We start from the raw sequence: 18,583 nt of genomic DNA, 5'->3' as shown, positions 1-18,583 counted from the left end.
GCGCATGCGCGCCGCGCCCTGCCGAGCCGCCAGACCCGCGCGTCCCTCGCCCCCGCTTCCCCCCCCTTCATTCGGAAGGCGGCGCTGCCGATTGGCCGCCCAGCCCGTCGCTCCGCCACAACGCCAGCAGCCGTTGGCCGGCGCTGCGGAGGGGGTGGGCCATGCCTGGCCCTATATAACGCGCGGCGGGCGGTTGGTCTCTTTCTGCTGCGCCGCGCCCGCCGCACGGAGCTGCCGCTGACGACCCGCTCCTACCCCGCCATGGCCAACCCCGTCGTCTTCTTCGACATCGCCGCTAATGGCGAGCCCCTGGGCCGCGTCACCTTCGAGGTTGGGGGGGGGGGGGGGGGCGCTGCCGCCATTTCCTCGCCGGGGCACGGGGGGGTGGGGCGGGGACGCCACGCCGGGGCGGTGGGGGGCCTCCATGTGGCCGCAGCCCCCGCGGGGCGAGGGGGGAGCGCGCTCCGGGCCGCGGCGGGGAGGGAACAAAGGACCCACCGCAGCCCCCGGACCCGCCGCGCCGTCCCCGCTGCGGGCTGAGCGCGGCGGAGGATGCGGCACGGCGCGGCTCGCCCGGGGAGCGGCGGCACGCTGCCAGCCCAGGGTGTGCCGTCGCCCGGGGGTAGCCCGGCCCGGCCGCGCCGCAACGCGTGTCCCGGCCGCCCTGCCAACGGCGGGCAGCCCCAGCCCCCTGTCACTGGCCGCCTCGCCGCGCCCGGGTAGTCGGGGGGGGGGGGGGGAAGGGGGTCCGGCGGCCCGGGGCGGGGCGGGGGTGCCGCGGTGGCTTCCCCTGCCGCGGGATCGGGGCCGCGGCTGCCCGCGCCGCCATTTTGTCCCAGTCCCCCCCGAACGGGGCCGCCCCTCGGCAGGCGGCAGCCGCCCCAGGGGCACATCGCGGCGCGCCCCGACCCCGCTGCGGGGGTCGCTTCTAGGGCGCCCGTGGTGCCCCCCGGGTGTGGGGAGGCCGCCGGGGAGCGAGAGCAGCGGAAGCCGGATCGCCGCGGGATTGTCGCTGCGGGGGAAGCATTTCTCGCCCCGCGGAGCATCCCTGGCTTGGCTGGGCGCTGCTCCGGGAATGGCCGCGCTGCGGCTGCTCCCTGCCGGGCTGCCCCTTGCCACGCAGATGGCTGCTCGCTGCCCGAGATTCTCCTGCAGCGAATGGGAGGCGGCGTGTGCTCTGCCGGGCAAGGCTCGAGTGAAATGGGGGTTTCTGATTTAATCCCAGCTAGCAGAACAAGTGCGTGCATCTGTCCCCCGAGCTAAACTCGTTTGGGTGCCCTGTCTGTTAGTCCAGGGTTTCCAGGTGAAACTGAGGTGGGAAGTGTTGTGCAGTAGCAGACAGGGGTGAGATCCGACCTCCCAGAGGAGGTCCCTGGGCTCCAGACAGGGAAGGGAGGGGATCCCCATGGGCTGGGAGCGCCCTGTGGAGTGGGGACAGTGGCCTGTCTTCACCCCAACCTGACTAATGGCTTCTTCTCTTTTTGCAGCTGTTTGCAGACAAGGTGCCCAAGACAGCAGGTTGGTAAAGTGGCATTAGCCATGCTGCAGCTGCAGCAGACCCTAACGTTCTCCCTAAATTGAGACGAAATAAACCATTCATCGTGATTTTCCTCTTTTGCAGAAAATTTCCGTGCCCTGAGCACTGGCGAGAAGGGATTTGGCTACAAGGGGTCCTGCTTCCACAGAATCATTCCTGGGTTCATGTGCCAGGTGCGTGGTACCCCTCCTAACACACCCACCTCCCTGCTGCAGTGGTTCTGGTGCTTGTGTGTGTTTCAGAGTTGGGTGCTGGCATATTTGGGGGTGGGAAGGCGGCTCCGTCTGCAGCCTCTTTGGGGCTGTTGCACCTGGTTTGAGAGTCTTCTCCTGTGCCTGTGACCTTGAATGCCGCTTTTTTGCAGGGTGGTGACTTCACACGCCACAACGGCACTGGTGGCAAATCCATCTATGGGGAGAAGTTCCCCGATGAGAACTTCATCCTGAAGCACACAGGCCCTGGCATCTTGTCCATGGCCAATGCTGGCCCCAACACAAATGGCTCTCAATTCTTTATCTGCACTGCCAAGACTGAATGGTGAGTTGGGCTGTGGGAGGGCAAGCTTAGGGGGTCCCTGGCACCCACCCTGGTGGGGAGGGTGACATGCCAGGCTTGGTGCTGAGGTACCTGTGTGGGGACAGTAGGTGCCAGTTGTGACCAGTGCTTTCGCTGCAGGTTGGATGGCAAGCACGTTGTCTTTGGCCGTGTCAAGGAGGGGATGAATGTGGTGGAGGCTATGGAGCGCTGTGGCTCCAAAGATGGCAAAACAAGCAAGAAGATCACCATTACCGACTGCGGGCAGCTCTCATAAACCCTTCTCTTAGCAACTGACCCTTCCTTAGGCAGCATGAGCACTGTGCCCTGCTGCAGCTCACACCATCCCACCCTGCTCCTGACTTACTGCTGCGTTTCTACTGGGTTTCAGCCCCATGTGCATGGTCCAGCTGGGCCGCAGTTACCTTTATGAGTCTAAATAAAACGAGTTAAACCACAGTGGACCCCTTCTTTTCCCCCCTTACTGGGGTGGGTGGTGTGTGGGGGGAGCATGAAGGCCCCTTGCAGTGTGGCCATGTCGTGTCCTTGGTAGGCTCCAGAGGGAATAGGTGCAGGCAGCTGGTCCTAAAACAGTTTGGGACCCCCTTCACCTACCCACTGATGTAGCCCCTGCCCCCCTTGCAGCTACATAAACCTGTCCCTCTGGCATGAAAGTGGTGGTGCCCCCAGACTTTAGGGTCCCATGGGAACCTGCATGAACAGATGGCATTGGCTGGCTTGGGCTGTGGTAACGTGGGCATCCTAGTGCTCCCAGTAAAGCAGAGTCTGGGTCTGGGAGGATTCCAGTGTTCGCAGTTGAACCAACCCAGTTTGGCGGCAGCTCTGTGTTTGAGGGGATGCCAATGGTCCTGGTTTGGGGGTGCACAGCTCTGTTAAGAGTCTCGGTTCAGTTGCAACTTGTGCTGGGGTGGTTGGTGTTGCTGGTTCCAATGGTGCCCAGTTCTAGGATGACCCCGGTGTTCCCAGTTTGAAGGCTGCCTGGGTGAGAGTAAGACTTCACTACTCTGGGCCCAGCGAGGGTGGGCTGTTCCCCCGGTGCCCTCTTGTGGGGTGCACCCACAGCACCTGTAGTGGTTGCCACTGCCTGTACTCCCTGCTCACAACCACCCCTACCTCCAGCTGGAGCTGCTCCCTGCCTGAAACCAACTGCTGGGAGCTGTGCCCTGCTGCCTGCGCTTCTGCCTGTGCTGGGAGCTACAATCTCCTGCCTGTACCTGAAGCTGAACACCTTTGCCTGCATGCAGAGCTGCGGCATCCCATAGGCTCCCTGCACCGCACTGCATGGTGGAGTCCATTGTAGAGCTGGGCTGTGGTGAGGGTGAGGTGTCAGTGAGGTGATATCTGGCCAGTTTGTATCTGGGCTCTTCACAGAGTCACAGAATGGCTTTGGCTGGAAGGGACCTTTAAAGGCCGGGTAGTCCAACCCCACTGCCGTAATAAGGGACATCTTCAATCATATCAAGTTGGTCTGAGTCCTGTTCAATGTGACCTTCAGTGTTTCCCAGGATGGGGCATCTACAGCCTCTGAGCAACCTGTGCCAGTGCTTCACCACCCTCATCATAAAATATTTCTTCCTGATATCTAGTCTGAATCTACCCTCCGTAAGTTTCAAACCATTACCCCATGTCCTGTTGCTACAGACCATGCTAAAAGGTCTGTCCCTGCCTTTCTTATAAGCCCCCCTTATATATAAGCCTTTAGATACTGGAAGGCCACTGTAAGATCTCCCTAGAGCTTTCTCCAGGCTGAGCAACCCCAAATCCCTCAGCCTTTCCTCACAGGAGAGGAGCTCCAGCCCCCGATCATCTTTGGGGCCTCTTCTGGACTCGCTCCCACAGGGCCACGTCTCTCCTGTACTGAGGACTCCAGAGTTGGATGCAGGACTCCAGGAAGGGTCTCACCTGAGTGGAATAGAGCAGGAGAATCCCCTCCCTTGGCCTGCTGCCCATGCTGCTTTTGTTGCAGCTCAGGATTCAGTTGGCTTTCTGGGCCATGAGTGCTCATGTCCAGCTTTTCACCCATCATACCCCGCAAGTCCTTCTCGGCAGGGCTGCTCTCAATCCCTTCATCCCCCTGCCGGGATATCGATACCGGGAGTTGCCCTGACCCAAATGCAGGACCTTGCGCTTGGCCTTGTTGAACCTCATGAGGTCACATGGGCTCATTTCTCAAGGGGCTTGTCCTGGTCCCTCTGAATGGCATCCAATCCCTCAGGCATGTCAGCTTACACTTGCACCACTGAGCTTGATGCCATCTGCAAATGTGCTGAGGGTGCACTTGATCCCACTGTCTACGCCACTGGTGAAAATACTAAACAGTGCTGATCCCAGTACAGACCCCTGAGGGACACCACTTGTCACTGATCTCTGTCCAGACACTGAGCCACTGACCACGACTCTCTGGAGTGCACAGCCATCCAGCCAATTCCTTATCCACCGAATAGTCCATCTATCAAATCCCTATCTTTCCAGTTTAGGGAGAAGGATGCTGGGGGCGGGGATGGGGCAGGCTGTGTCAAAAGACCTTGCACAAGTCTAGATGGATGACACCTTTAGCTCTTCTGTTGCCCAGAGGCAGTCTCTTCATCATAGAAGGCCACTAAGTTAGTCAGGCAGCACTGGCCCTTGGTGAAGCCATGCTGGCTGTCTGAAATCACCCCGTCCTCCACACGCCTCAGCATAGCTTCTCGAAGGATCTGCTCCGTGATCTTCCTAGGCACAGGTTGAGAGTTCCCAGGGTCCTCTTTGCTACACTTTTAAAAATGGGTGCATTTTCCCTTTTTCCGGCCACCAGGGACTTCACCTGTCCACTGTGACCTTTCAAATGGCCTGAAGACTGGCCTGGCAACTGCATCAGCCAATTCCCTCGGGACTCCGGGATGCACCTTGTCAGGCCTCATAGACTTACGTATGTGCAGGTTCCTCAGATGGTCTCGAACCTGATCTTCTCTTGCAGGGGGAGGGAATTTGCCCCCCCCCTTCCCCCCCTCCCCCCCCCCCCCCCAGTCCCTGCCTTATGGTGCATTCACTCGAGGAGTGTGGGATGCGGGGCTGCCAGTGGAGACTGAGGCAAAAATGCCACTGACCGCCTCAGCCGCCTTCCCACCTGCTGCCGCCCGCCCTCGGCTGCAGCGCGGCCATCGCGAGGTGCCCGAGGCAGCGCCGAGGCCCAGCGCTGGCGGCGGGGGACAGGGCCGCCATGGGCAGGGAAGCACCAAGCAACACTTTCCGTCCCGGCACCTCTCCCCGGGTCCCCGAGGTGGCGGGGGTCCTTCCCGGAGCCGGGCTCCGCCGAGGGCGCGGTGACGGCGCCCGCCCCGAGGCAGGTCCCGCACCCGGGCGATGCCGCCCTCTGCCAAATGGAGGCGCTGTCGGGGACGCCTTTCCGCGCGGCACCGGCGGCACGGCGGGGCCTTTCGGTGCTGGCAAGGAAGCTCGGGGGAAGAGGTTCTGCGCTGCACCGGGGGGTGGGCGCTGGGGCTGCGGCTGCCGCACCGGCTCGGCGCGGGGGAGGCCTCTGAGGCCGGGGCGGGGGTCCTGGGCGCTCCTGCTCGACCCCCCGGTGTTTCCTTCGGCTCCCGTCCCTCTCACCCCTCCCGTGTCACGCTCAGGCTGCGGCCGGGGGCTGCGGGAGCGGCGGCACGCCGTGTGCCCCAGGAGCTCCCGCCCGAGCCTGCCCGGCCTCCAGGCCTTCCATCTTCCTTGGCCTCCTTCAGGGTCTGAGCACCCGTGGGGGACACTCTTAGAGCCCAGCTGCGCTGAGGCGAGCTGCGGCAGGCCCCTTGCACTGGCAGCCCTTGCAGGGAAGGACACCTGCCCGCTGCCCCATGGTGCTTCTCTGCGCCCGGGACGGACCCCCAGCATGGCCCTGCTGGTGCTCCCCGGGAAGTGGCACGTAAACGTTGCAGAGCTTTGCTGTCCTGATGGCAAGACCAAGGGTGACCTCTGGCCCACAGCAGCAAGTTCTGGACATCAGGTCCACCATCAGGCCCAGTTCATCCTTGTGCTCTTGGATTTTCTTCATGAGGTCACGAGCCTAACAGCTCTCCTTTGGATGAAGGTCTTGAGCACAGCTCTGAGAGGAAAGGGAGTGGAACAGCAGGCGTGGAATGCCGGTGCACTGCAACAGGTCGATGGAGGGAGGAGGTCCGTGCTGCGGAACCTCCCAGAGGTCATCCCTTCACAGAGAAAGATGCAGATAATGTGCAAAGGCAGATGCAGACACACACAAGTTATACCAAGCCAAACCAGAATGTGCTCAGGCCCTTGCTGCTTTGGGACTGTTCAGCTGAGGGTTTCCAGGACTGGTGGATGACTTTAGACTGGGGCAAAGCACTGCAGTGTGACAATTATGCCGAGAAACTGAAGTTCATCTTGGGTCAAGGCCTTCAGCTCAAATGGAGATGAACAAACAGCACTGCCCCCTTTCCCTGGCCTGGGGACCCTTGCCTGCCCTGGTCCCCCACCTTGGGCTGCTCCTAGCATCCCCAGGAACAGCACCCCCACCCCACTCCACCCTTCTACCATAACCACCAGTACCAGCACCCTCCTCCCCACACTTTGAACAACCTCCACGAGTACCTCCTGGGGACCCCCACAAAGGGCACCCCAGGGGCTCTCTTACAAATGCCTCATTCTCTATCGCACCAATTTATCTTAAAAGAGTATAAAATTGGGTAAAATTCCTTAAGATAGGCAGATAGATAGACGTACATCTAGTTGACATTGTATGCTGCACAGTCATGGTTCAGTCAGCACAACTAAAGGACCCCAGCTCACTGCAAGGAGGAGGACTGCCCCCACCCTGAAGAAGAAAGGATACTCCTGTGTCATGGTTTAACCCCAGCTGGCAACTAAATACCATGCAGCCGCTCTCTCCCTCCCCAAGGGATGGGGAGGAGGATCAGGAAGGAATGTAAAACTCAAGGATTGAGATGGATCAGGAAGTAATGTAAAACTCAAGGACTGAGATAAGAAAAAATTTATAATTTAAATAAAATAAAACCAATAGTATTAGTAATAATATTTATAATGAAAAGGAGGGAGAAGGGGAGAGAAAGAAAATCCAAAGGGAAGGGAGAAAAGAACACAAGTTATGCACAATGTAATTTTCACCACCCATTGACCGGTGCCCAACCAGTCCCCAACAGCGATTGGCAGGCCCTGGTCAGTTTATATACTGAGCATGACATTCTATGGTATTGAATAGCCCTTCAGCTAGTTTGGGTCAGATCTCCTGGCTGTGTCCCCACCCAATTCCCTGTGCACCTCCAGCCCTCTTGCTGGAAAAGTCCTTGCCTTACTATAAACATTACCTAGCAACAGCTAAAACCATCAGTTGTTATCAACATTGCTCTCGCACCAAAGCCAAAACACAGCACTGCACCAGCTGCTAAGAAGAAAATTAATGCAATTCCAGCTGAAACCAGGACACTGCATCACACCACCCACCCCACCCCACCCTGACCTGATGCACCTGGGAAGGAAAACACCTGGTCTGAGCAGATGAACACCCCAAATGCAGCCTCACCCTAGTTTTATGAACTCTTTTCCTCCCTGTCAATAAACATTAAGAACAGCCTCTGGACTACACAGATCACACCAGCACCCCAGTCCTTCTGACACCTCTGTGAACCCCCCCCTTATGTGGCATTAGAGATAAGGAACTGCAGCAAGACAACTCCAGGAATGGCTACATGCTCCCCACCCCTCCACTCCCCCCCCCATTAGTGGTGTTGAGGTAGCACACATGTGTTGGCATTGTAGAGCCACCAGTATTGGCCTCACCCATTCCCCCTGGATAGGAAATTCACCTCCCCACAAAAAGCATGCTTGGGATAGGAAATCATGGGGGTGGGAAACTGGTGGGATAGGAAACCATCACAGGGATGAGAAACCATCGCTGAGTTCAATAGGATGGGAAATCATTGAGGTGGGAAGTTCCAGTATGAAGAATGAAACCATCGCAAGGGTGGCTGAAGCAGGTTCTGGCAGAAAGATCGCCGTGGGGATGGACCCCCCAGAACACTGTTTGTCCACAACAAACCCCCACTGACCAACACCAGAGCAGGTACAGCAGCAGGCTCCTGCTCCTCGTGGGGCCCCTGACTGCCAGGTCACACCCCCACTGGCTCTGCCTGCCAATATCTCGTCCCATCACCCCTCTTGCTCCCCCCAACAGAGAGGTTCCTTCTCCAGCTGTGATGGCATCAGAGGTGCCTGGTGTGAGCTTCATTGCACTGGGCCATTCCACCACTGGTCACTGCGGGTTTGCTGCCCTCTGAACCGGGGCTGCTGGTCTCCTTTGAGCCTGCCCAGCTCCACACCATCAACTACCAGATGGCCCAGGCCACTGTCTGGCAGGGGGTGCCAGGGCCCCTGGGGGCCCCGGGGCAGGTGGTGCAGCATCCCTGCAGGGTGAGGCTCCCCCCTGTGCCTGTTCCCTGTCCCCCTGCCTACAACCCAGGACAGCAGGTGGTGACAGGGATGCTAGTGCTTCATCTGCTGATGGGGCTGGGGCTATGGCTCTTGGTCCAGGCGAGACCCTCTGCCCCACAGGCTGCATGTCCCTGCGCATCGAGCCCGTCAGGCAGGTTCGATAGCTGCCCTGCCAGGTGAGGGCGGGGGTGGGGGGCCCTGCTAGGCCGGCATCAAGCCCGTCGGGGGGGTTCGGTGGCTGCCCTGTTGGATGAGGGCGGCAGTGGGGGGCCACGCTAGGCTGACATTGAGCCTTCACCATTGAGTCGGTGGGTACCCTGCCGACTGAGGGTGGCGTGCCAGCCTCGAGCCCATCGGGCAGGTTCGATAGCTGCCCTGCCGGGTGAGGGTGGGGGTGGGGGTCCCTGCTAGGCCGGCATCGAGCCTGTTGCGGGGGTTCGGTGTCTGCCCTGCAGGGTGAGGGGAGCGGTGGGTGGCCCGGCTAGGGCGGCATTGAGCCCGTCGGGGGGGTTCAGTGGCTGCCCTGCTGGGTCAGGGCAGAAGTGGGGGGCCCCGCTAGGACGGCATTGAGCCCGTCGGGGGGGTTCGTTGGTTTTCCTGCCGGATAAGTGCGGCAGTGGCGGTCCCCACTAGGCCGTCATTGAGTCCTTCCGGGGGATTCGGTGGCTGCCCTGCTGGGTGAGGGCGGTGGGGGGCCCCGCTAGGACGGCATCGAGCCCGTCGGGGGTGTTCTGTAGCTGCCCTGCCAGGTGAGGGTGGGGGTGGGGGGCCCTGCTAGACTGGCCTTGAGCCCGTCGGGGTGGTTTGGTGGCTGTCCTGCAGGGTGAGGGCGGCAGTGGGGGACCACGCTCGGGCGACATCGAGCCCGTCCGCGTGGTTCGGCGACCGCCCTGCCGCGTGAGGTCGGCGGTTGGTGGCCTCGCTAGGCTTACTTCGAGTCAGTCAGGGGGGTTCGGTGGCTGCCCTGCCTGGTGAGGGGAGTGTGGGGGTCCCTGCTAGGGTGGCATCGAGCCTCTCTGGGGGTTCTGTGGCTGCCCTGCAGACTGAGGGAGGGGGTTGGGTTCCCTGCTAAGCCGGCCTCGAGCTTGTCGGGGGGGTTTGGTGGCTGCCCTGCCGGGTCAGGGCGGTGGTGTACGGCCTGTCTAGGTGGCCATCGAGCACGTCGTAGGGGTTTGGGAGCTGCCCTGCTGGGTCATGGTAGTGCTGGGGGCCCCCGCTAGGCTGGAATTCAAGCCCATCGGGGGGGTTTGGGGGCTGCTCTGCCTGGTGAGGGTGGTATTGGGGGGCCCGGCTAGGCCTCATCTGGCTACCGGGGCAGTGTAAGAGCTACCAACACAATTCCTTCCTGGCACCTTCCCTGGTGGAGTTGTGATGGGGTGTGTTTGGAACAGTTTGTCTCCAGCTGAGTCCAAAAGTCAGTGGTTCCCCATCTCAGTCCAGAAATCAGGTAGAACAACTTTTGTGGTGCCTTTCATCTGGCTACCGGGGCAGTGTGAGAACTACCAACAGAATTCCCTCCTGTCACCTTCCCTGGTGGAGGTGTGCATGGGGTGTGTTTGGAACATTTTGTCTCCGGCCAAGTCCAAAAGTCAGCGGTTCCCCATCTCAGTCCAGAAATCAGGTAGAACAACTTTTGTTGTGTCTTTCAACTGGCTACTGGGGCAGTGTGAGAACTGCCAACAGAATTCCTTTCTGGCACCTTCCCCGGTGGAGGTGTGCATGGGGTGTGTTTGGAACATTTTGTCTCCGGCCGAGTCCAAAAATCAGCGGTTCCCCATCTCAGTCCAGAAAACAGGTAGCTCCATTTTTGTGGTGCCTTTAATCTGGCTACCGGGGCAGTGTGAGAACTACCAACACAATTCCTTCCTGTCACCTTCCCCGGTGGAGTTGTGCATGGGATATGAATTGGAACATTTTGTCTCCAGACGAGTTAAAAAGTCAGCGGTTCCCTGTCTCAGTCCAGAATGTTATGTGAAGGCTATAGGGGAACGTACTTGCCTTTGCTTATTCTTACAAGTCCCTCGTACAGAGAACTTCCTTGGGTCTAAGCCTATTTTCAAAAGCTCGTTTATCAGAGTTCCTGAAGTCGGGCCTCACTTGCCACGACAGTGTAATCTTCAGTTCTCCCTTCCTTTCTCCCTTAGCTTGAAAACAGCTTTTCTATTTCTGTCCCCATCTGCAAACAGTTCCACAAGAACATCGTAGGGAAAGGAGGTGCCAACATCAAGAAGGTGAGATATTGTTCCTAACTCAAATGCTCGTGATGATCACTGCCTGCAGCAAAATCCCACTGGATGCTCTCTCCTGCTCATCGGTCATGTCATATATAGCCTGCAAGGGCTTTTCTTCTGACGTGGGAGACTTCTGAGATGATTTTTTTTTTTTCCTTTGTGGCAGATCCGTAAAGAAAGCAACACCAAAATTGATCTCCCAGCAAAGAACAGCAACTCGGAGACAATTGTTATCACAGGCAAGAGGGCCAACTGCGAGGCTGCTCGCCACAGGATTCTTGCCATCCAGAAGGAGCTGGTTAGTGAAGCAACTGGCCTTTTGTAGCTGAGGGACTTGACAATGTTGCTAGAAGGCACAGATGCAGACATGGTTGTAATGGGTGAGGGCAGGGTGGAGACAAACGTGTCGGTCTGTTCTTGACTCGTAAACCAAAGTTTGTGGCTGCTCCTGTCAGGAGTAGCCAGTCTCCAAGCCCTCTGCTCAGGCATTTCTTCCAGATCTATAAAGCTCCTAGCAAGGTGGGAGTTAGAGGGTAAGCAGAGTGGGTGCAAACACGTTTCTGCAGCTTGACTCAAGAGGCTGGTACTGTCCTCCCTTAGGCCAACAGCACAGAGGTGGAGGTCTCTATTCCTTCCAAACTGCACAGTTCCCTCATTGGTGCCAAAGGCTGCTTCGTCCGCTCCATCGTGGAGGACTGTGGTGGAGTCCACATCCACTTCCCCACCAAGGGCTCTGGCAGTGACACCGTGACCATCAGGGGCCCAGCCCAGGGTGTGGAGAAAGCCAAGAAACAGCTGCTGCACCTGTGAAACAGCACAAGGTCTTAATAGATAGATAGATAGATAAATAAATAAATAAATAAATAAATAAATAAATAAATAAATAAGTGGCAATGCTCTGTTTGTGTTGAGAAAGGCATCTAGTCTGACTAACTAGAAAAGAAAAGGTGGGCACCTGAAGGAGGGAAGGAGACCATCAAGTCAGGAAATCGTTGAAGAAAGAAAATGGAAAGGTCTATTCCACCTAGATCCCCCCTATTATGAATGAAATGACTGGGTGTCCAAATCTATGTATTATTGCAAATGTGCTGTGTCAATTTTCTCACCCCAAAGAGCAGGGAGCAGAACTTTTGTGCTGTGCCTCACATGGCTGCCAGGGCAGGGTGAGAAGCAGCAAGAGAATTCCTTCCTGGCACTTTCTCCAGGGGAGCTGTGCTGCACTTTCCCAAGACTTATTTTTTCTTTTAGTTCTGCATGAGTGCAAAAGGTTTGGGTCAATGTTCTCACCACAGAAAGCAGGGAGAAGAACTTTCGTGCTGTTCCTCACACGGCTGCCAGGGCAGGGTGGACAACAGCAAGAGAATTTTTTTCTGGTACCTTCTGTATGGGAGGAGTGCTGTACTTTCCCAAAGTGACTTTTTTGGGTTCATAACGACTGCAACTCTGAAGGGTTAATTTTGCTCACCACAGAAGGCAGGGAGCAGAACTTTTCTTCTGTGCCTCACAGGGCGTATCTTTGCTGTTTATTGCTTGAGGTTTCACTTTTGTTTCACCTATCCCTTGCGGTACAGAGCTCTATTGCACCAGTGGGCCTTTTCTATCGCCTACACTAAGGTAAAAAATGTTTTAGTTCAGTGATGGAGGGGTGAATTTTTAATTAATTTTTTGGGTGTTGTGGTTGGGCTAGAGGAGGCTCAGGGCGATCTGGTTGGTGACAGACATCTTTCAGGTGTAAGCGGAGTGCTTTAGTCTTATAGCTACGCCCCGGTATACTAAGTACACCTTCCGGTACACTTCCCTTGTTACGACTTACCTCATCTTTGGCTATAGTGGCGGATTAGTTATTTGGGGTTGGTAGCTTGTGAGGAGGGTGACGGGCGGTATGTACGTGCCTCAGGGCCGACTTAAAGTAGGCTTATGTTATCCTGCTTTACTGCTAAATCCGCCTTCCGGAAACAATTTCATGCTTCCTTCCGTTGAAGTGTTCTATCTTAGAAAATGTAGCCTGTTAATTCCACTCCGTGGGCTATACCTTGACCTGTCGTGTTAACGGGGTGGTTATTGTGCTCACTGTGCGTCCCTCAATTAGGGTGAGCTGGCGATGGCAGTATGTAGGCTGTTTCTAGTGAGGAGTGGTAGGGTGTAGCGTGGGGTGTCATTTACTGAACAGGCTCCTCTAGGTGGGTTTGGGGCACCACCAAGTCCTTAGTTTCAAGCGTTTGTGCTTGTAATTCTCGGGCGGATGTGTTTTGGTATGGTGTACATCAGGATTTAGGGCTAGGCATAGTGGGGTATCTAATCCCAGTTTGAGCCCTAGCTTTCGTGGGGCCTGGTCCGTCAGGTTTACTAGGATCATCTTTAGGTTGGCCTTAGGGGTATCTCGGGCTTATGACAGCTTAGTTGTGTTTCGGTTTCCTAGTTATTATGACAGGCTCTAGTTGACTCGTTACGCCGTGTGACCGTTGGCTTGGGTTTCTTGTGTGACCGTGGCGGCTGGCACAAGATTTACCAACCCTGAAGGCTGCCGTGACTAAGTCAAGCTTGTGCTTATTGCTTACTGTTAATTACTGCTGAGTGCCCGTGGGGGTGTGGCTGAGCAAGGCGTCTTGGGCTACAGTTGGTAGTGTGTGCCTGATGCCTGCTCCTTTGGTCTTGGCAAGAGGCCTAGGGCATTTACACTGGGCCGCAGATACTTGCGTGTATGTGTCTAGCAGGAGCCAACCATAAGGTTAGGACTAAGTCTTTTGTCCTCGGCTTTCATATTGTACGCCATCTTGGCATCTTCAGTGCCACGCTTTGGATTGTAAGCTACGGGGACGTGGTTTCATTGGTTTTGTTGGTTTCGTTGGCTGTTTGGGCGCCTATGGTCTTAGGGGCGTGTGTGTATGGGGGGTTTGGGTTAATAAGATCTTAGTGTTGAGGTGTTGGGTAGGTGGTGTTTATGGGATATATAAGATGTTAAGGAGAAGGCTAGGTTTGAGTGGTAAAGGTGTTAGAGGTTCTGGTGGTTGAATTGTACAACAATAGTTTGTCAAGCTGTAGGTCCCGGGGGGGTGCCGGGCGAGAACAGTCATAACTTATTTTGTGGTTTTTTTAGGGGTGTGTTTTGTTTTTGGGGCGTTAGCAGTTGCATCTAATCCATCTCCATACTAGGGGGTTGTTGGGTTGGTGTTGGGGTCCATTGTTGGGTGTGGGTGGCTGATGAGTTTAGGGGTTTCTTTTATTTCGCTGGTGTTGTTTATGGTTTATTTGGGGGGGATGTTGGTTTCAGGAGCAGGCTGGAAACTAGGACCATGCATGGCAATCGGTCAGCTGAGGGGAATGTGCTCAAACTTGTCTAGACAACAATTAACATGATGAGGCGTGTTTACAGAGCACAAGGGATGGGAGACGGATGGCGCCAAGGAAAGGTAACACCTTGCTGTTAATGGCTGGCAGTTAACCACCAGTCAGGGGTCGCCTAGTATGCAAGGCTTAGCTTCAAGAACCAATTAGTTTAAAACACGCAGCTTCTGAAAGTGTATAAAACCTCGTGCTTCTGTACAACAAATTGACATTTGCTTGCATCAAGCTGCGTCCCGTCTCTTCATTCGCCGCAAATTGGTGACCCCGACGTGATCCGTTTAAGGATCTAACGTGAAGGGCTTTCGAATCGCCTATCTGAGCGACATGCAGCGAATCCCACAGAACTTTGAATGATCTGCTGAAAGGAAGCAGGAGCCGGCCAGAAATCCCTCCGGAGTTGAGAGGTGAGCTGTGGGAAATCCGTAACAGGGAATCGGGCTTCGTCCCCAGAAGGAGACGTTTATGAGCTTATGAAAGGTCTTCTTAATAAACATAAAAATATCTCTGGGCAAGACCTTAAACGAATGCTCAGGTGGGTGCAAGTAAATATGCCCGCAGTGACTGCATCTGCAATTTTTACGCGGGAACTTTGGGACGACAGAGGGGTGAAATTATGGGTTTCTGCGACAAAAGGCAATATTGAGTCCCACCGTCTGCTTTCTTCATGGAGAGTTATTTTTGAGACTATGAGAGCAGAGGAAGGAGAGGAGGAGGAATCGCAAGCTCCTATAGCTCTTTCCTTATCAGCCTCTAAGTCACAGTGCTCTAGACCCCTGGGTGTCAATGCGGTGGGGTATCTGCCAGAAGAAGATCCCTTTGACCCGGGACCGATAGACCGTGCAAAAGAACCTGGTTTATACCCTCCTGATCTACGTGATGTGTGGGCAAAAATAAAGAAACAAGCCTTAAAGGAGGGGGATTTAGAAATGGCTAAAACTATAGCTGCTCCGGTCTTGTATTCTCAGGGTTGAGCAGGGGGAGCACGATGAGAGGCTCTTTCTTTTTCGGTTTTCAAAGAACTGCGCCGCACGGTTACGGAACATGGTATTTCTTCTCCCTGTTGTATAAGTCTGTTATCTTCTGTGTTTGATACTTATATCATGACTCCTCGTGATTTGAAATGTTTAGCACGATTGCTGCTAACTCCGACTCAGTATATGTTGTGGGAGTCGCATTTGAAAGGAGGATCGCAAGCACTCCTACTCACGTATGTTTATCATAATGATCCTGTATTAGCTGCACTAACAATAGAACATCTTACGGGCACCGGTGCACATGTTGATCCGGTAACACAGGCTCACCACTGCTCCCGTGCGTCTCTCGAGGCAATTAGAGAAGAGGCGAAAAAGGCTTTTTTCCAGGTTTCTGATGTACAAAAGCCACAAAAAGCCGTTACTAACATCACTCAGGAGTCTCGAGAACCTTATATGCAGTTTATTGATAGACTAAAACAGGCTTTGGAACGTCGAGTAGATAACGCGGAAGCTCATGGTATATTGCTAACAAAACTAGCTGTTGAAAATGCTAATGTTGATTGTAAAAGATTATGGAAGTCTCTTCCCAACCCGAGCCCCACTCTGGTGGAAACGGTGGAAGCATGTAACGGAATCGGTACGGTTGACCATAAGTTTGAAGCTATGGCTGCTGCTTTTGCAACAATGCGTGGTGTGGGGAATTGCTATGCTTGTGGTAAGCCTGGTCATCTAAAGAGAAATTGTCTTGCGTGGGCTGCGGGGAATAAACAATAATCTCTTGGTCCTGGAGTTTGTCCGACATGTCGGAAAGGGTGTCATTATGCTAATCAATGTCAATCTAAGTATGATTTCCAGGGACAACCAATACAAGGAAACCGACCACGGAGCGCGGGGCAGCGACGCGTGGAGACACAAATGCCACAGCTGACATTTCAACAAGCTCGGAGAGAAGTACCGACACCTCAAGTCTCTGTCCAGCAACCTTCGGCAGCGCTGCACCAGGCCCCTTAGCGCCACAGCTAGGCCTCTTAGCGTCATGGTTAGGCCCCTTAGGGTTAGGACTGTTAGCGTCAGCCCCCTTAGGGTTACGGCTAGGCCCCTTACCGTCAGGCCTTTTAGGGTTACGGTCAGGCCTCTTAGTGTCAGGGTGAGGCTTTTTAGGGCGGGCTTTTTTAGGGCGGGGCTTTTTAGGGCGGGGCTTTTTAGGGTGGGGCTTTTTAGGGTGGGGCTTTTTAGGGTGGGGCTTTTTAGGGTGGGGCTTTTTAGGGCGGGGCTTTTTAGGGCGGGGCTCTTTAGGGCGGGGCTCTTTAGGGCGAGGGTCCGGCTCGGGCTCTTTAGGGCGAGGGTCCGGCTCGGGCTCTTAGGGCTGGGGTCCGGCTCGGGCTCTTAGCGTGAGGGTTAGACTCGGGCTCCTAGGGTTAGGGTTAGACTCGGGCTCTTACGGTGAGGGTTAGACTCGGGCTCTTAGGGTGAGGGTTAGACTCGGGCTCTTAGGGTGAGGGTTAGACTCGGGCTCTTAGGGTGAGGGTGAGACTCGGGCTCTTAGGGTGAGGGTTAGACTCGGGCTCCTAGGGTTAGGGTTAGACTCGGGCTCCTAGGGTTAGGGTTAGACTCGGGCTCTTACGGTGAGGGTTAGACTCGGGCTCTTAGGGTGAGGGTTAGACTCAGGCTCTTAGGGTGAGGGTGAGACTCGGGCTCTTAGGGTGAGGGTGAGACTCGGGCTCTTAGGGTTAGGGTGAGACTCGGGCTCTTAGGGTTAGGGTTAGACTCGGGCTCTTAGGGTGAGGGTTAGACTCGGGCTCTTAGGGTGAGGGTGAGACTCGGGCTCTTAGGGTGAGGGTGAGACTCGGGCTCTTAGGGTTAGGGTTAGACTCAGGCTCTTAGGGTGAGGGTTAGACTCAGGCTCTTAGGGTTAGAGTTAGACTCAGGCTCTTAGGGTTAGGGTTAGACTCAGGCTCTTAGGGTGAGGGTTCGAGTCAGGCTCTTAAGGTTAGGGTTAGACTCAGGCTCTTAGGGTGAGGGTTCGACTCAGGCTCTTAGGGTTAGGTTTAGACTCAGGCTCTTAGGGTTAGGCTTAGACTCAGGCTCTTAGGGTTAGGGTTAGACTCAGGCTCTTAGGGTTAGGGTTAGACTCAGGCTCTTAGGGTGAGGGTTAGGCTCAGGCTCTTAGGGTTAGGGTTAGACTCAGGCTCTTAGGGTTAGGGTTAGACTCAGGCTCTTAGGGTTAGGGTTAGACTCAGGCTCTTAGGGTTAGGGTTAGACTCAGGCTCTTAGGGTGAGGGTTAGACTCAGGCTCTTAGGGTGAGGGTTAGACTCAGGCTCTTAGGGTGAGGGTTAGACTCAGGCTCTTAGGGTTAGGCTTAGACTCAGGCTCTTAGGGTTAGGGTTAGACTCAGGCTCTTAGGGTTAGGCTTAGACTCAGGCTCTTAGGGTTAGGGTTAGACTCAGGCTCTTAGGGTGAGGGTTAGACTCAGGCTCTTAGGGTGAGGGTTAGACTCAGGCTCTTAGGGTTAGGGTTAGACTCAGGCTCTTAGGGTTAGGGTTAGACTCAGGCTCTTAGGGTTAGGGTTAGACTCAGGCTCTTAGGGTGAGGGTTAGACTCAGGCTCTTAGGGTTAGGGTTAGACTCAGGCTCTTAGGGTGAGGGTTAGACTCAGGCTCTTAGGGTGAGGGTTAGACTCAGGCTCTTAGGGTGAGGGTTAGACTCAGGCTCTTAGGGTTAGGGTTAGACTCAGGCTCTTAGGGTGAGGGTTAGACTCAGGCTCTTAGGGTGAGGGTTAGACTCAGGCTCTTAGGGTTAGGGTTAGACTCAGGCTCTTAGGGTGAGGGTTAGACTCAGGCTCTTAGGGTTAGGGTTAGACTCAGGCTCTTAGGGTGAGGGTTAGACTCAGGCTCTTAGGGTTAGGGTTAGACTCAGGCTCTTAGGGTGAGGGTTAGACTCAGGCTCTTAGGGTTAGGGTTAGACTCAGGCTCTTAGGGTTAGGGTTAGACTCAGGCTCTTAGGGTGAGGGTTAGACTCAGGCTCTTAGGGTTAGGGTTAGACTCAGGCTCTTAGGGTGAGGGTTAGACTCAGGCTCTTAGGGTTAGGGTTAGACTCAGGCTCTTAGGGTTAGGGTTAGACTCAGGCTCTTAGGGTTAGGCTTAGACTCAGGCTCTTAGGGTTAGGCTTAGACTCAGGCTCTTAGGGTTAGGGTTAGACTCAGGCTCTTAGGGTGAGGGTTAGACTCAGGCTCTTAGGGTTAGGGTTAGACTCAGGCTCTTAGGGTGAGGGTTAGACTCAGGCTCTTAGGGTTAGGGTTAGACTCAGGCTCTTAGGGTTAGGGTTAGACTCAGGCTCTTAGGCTTAGGGTTAGACTCAGGCTCTTAGGGTGAGGGTTAGACTCAGGCTCTTAGGGTTAGGGTTAGACTCAGGCTCTTAGGGTTAGGGTTAGACTCAGGCTCTTAGGGTGAGGGTTAGACTCAGGCTCTTAGGGTTAGGGTTAGACTCAGGCTCTTAGGGTTAGG

The 18,583-nt window shown here is 55.4% G+C and overlaps 1 protein-coding gene and 1 long non-coding RNA gene across 2 annotated transcripts; both read left to right on the top strand.

The window, feature by feature from the left end:
* The first annotated feature begins 188 nt into the window (after nt 1-188).
* Nucleotides 189-2,530, top strand: PPIA (peptidylprolyl isomerase A). Its single transcript, XM_040618317.1, has 5 exons — nt 189-330; nt 1,488-1,518; nt 1,622-1,710; nt 1,902-2,074; nt 2,213-2,530. Exons 1-5 carry the CDS (start codon nt 262-264, stop codon nt 2,346-2,348), a joined length of 498 nt encoding a protein of 165 aa, XP_040474251.1. The 5' UTR covers nt 189-261; the 3' UTR covers nt 2,349-2,530.
* A 7,558-nt stretch (nt 2,531-10,088) lies between these two features.
* LOC121099417 lies at nt 10,089-11,592 on the top strand. Its single transcript, XR_005831469.1, has 3 exons — nt 10,089-10,761; nt 10,928-11,059; nt 11,362-11,592. It is a non-coding gene; the product is annotated as an uncharacterized LOC121099417 (long non-coding RNA).
* The last annotated feature ends 6,991 nt before the right edge of the window (nt 11,593-18,583 follow it).

This window comes from Falco naumanni, chromosome 19 (assembly GCF_017639655.2).
Source record: "Falco naumanni isolate bFalNau1 chromosome 19, bFalNau1.pat, whole genome shotgun sequence".
NCBI classification, from domain to species: Eukaryota; Metazoa; Chordata; class Aves; order Falconiformes; family Falconidae; genus Falco; species Falco naumanni.
Note: the sequence above shows the minus strand (reverse complement) of the source record. Positions and strands in the feature narration are given on the sequence as shown.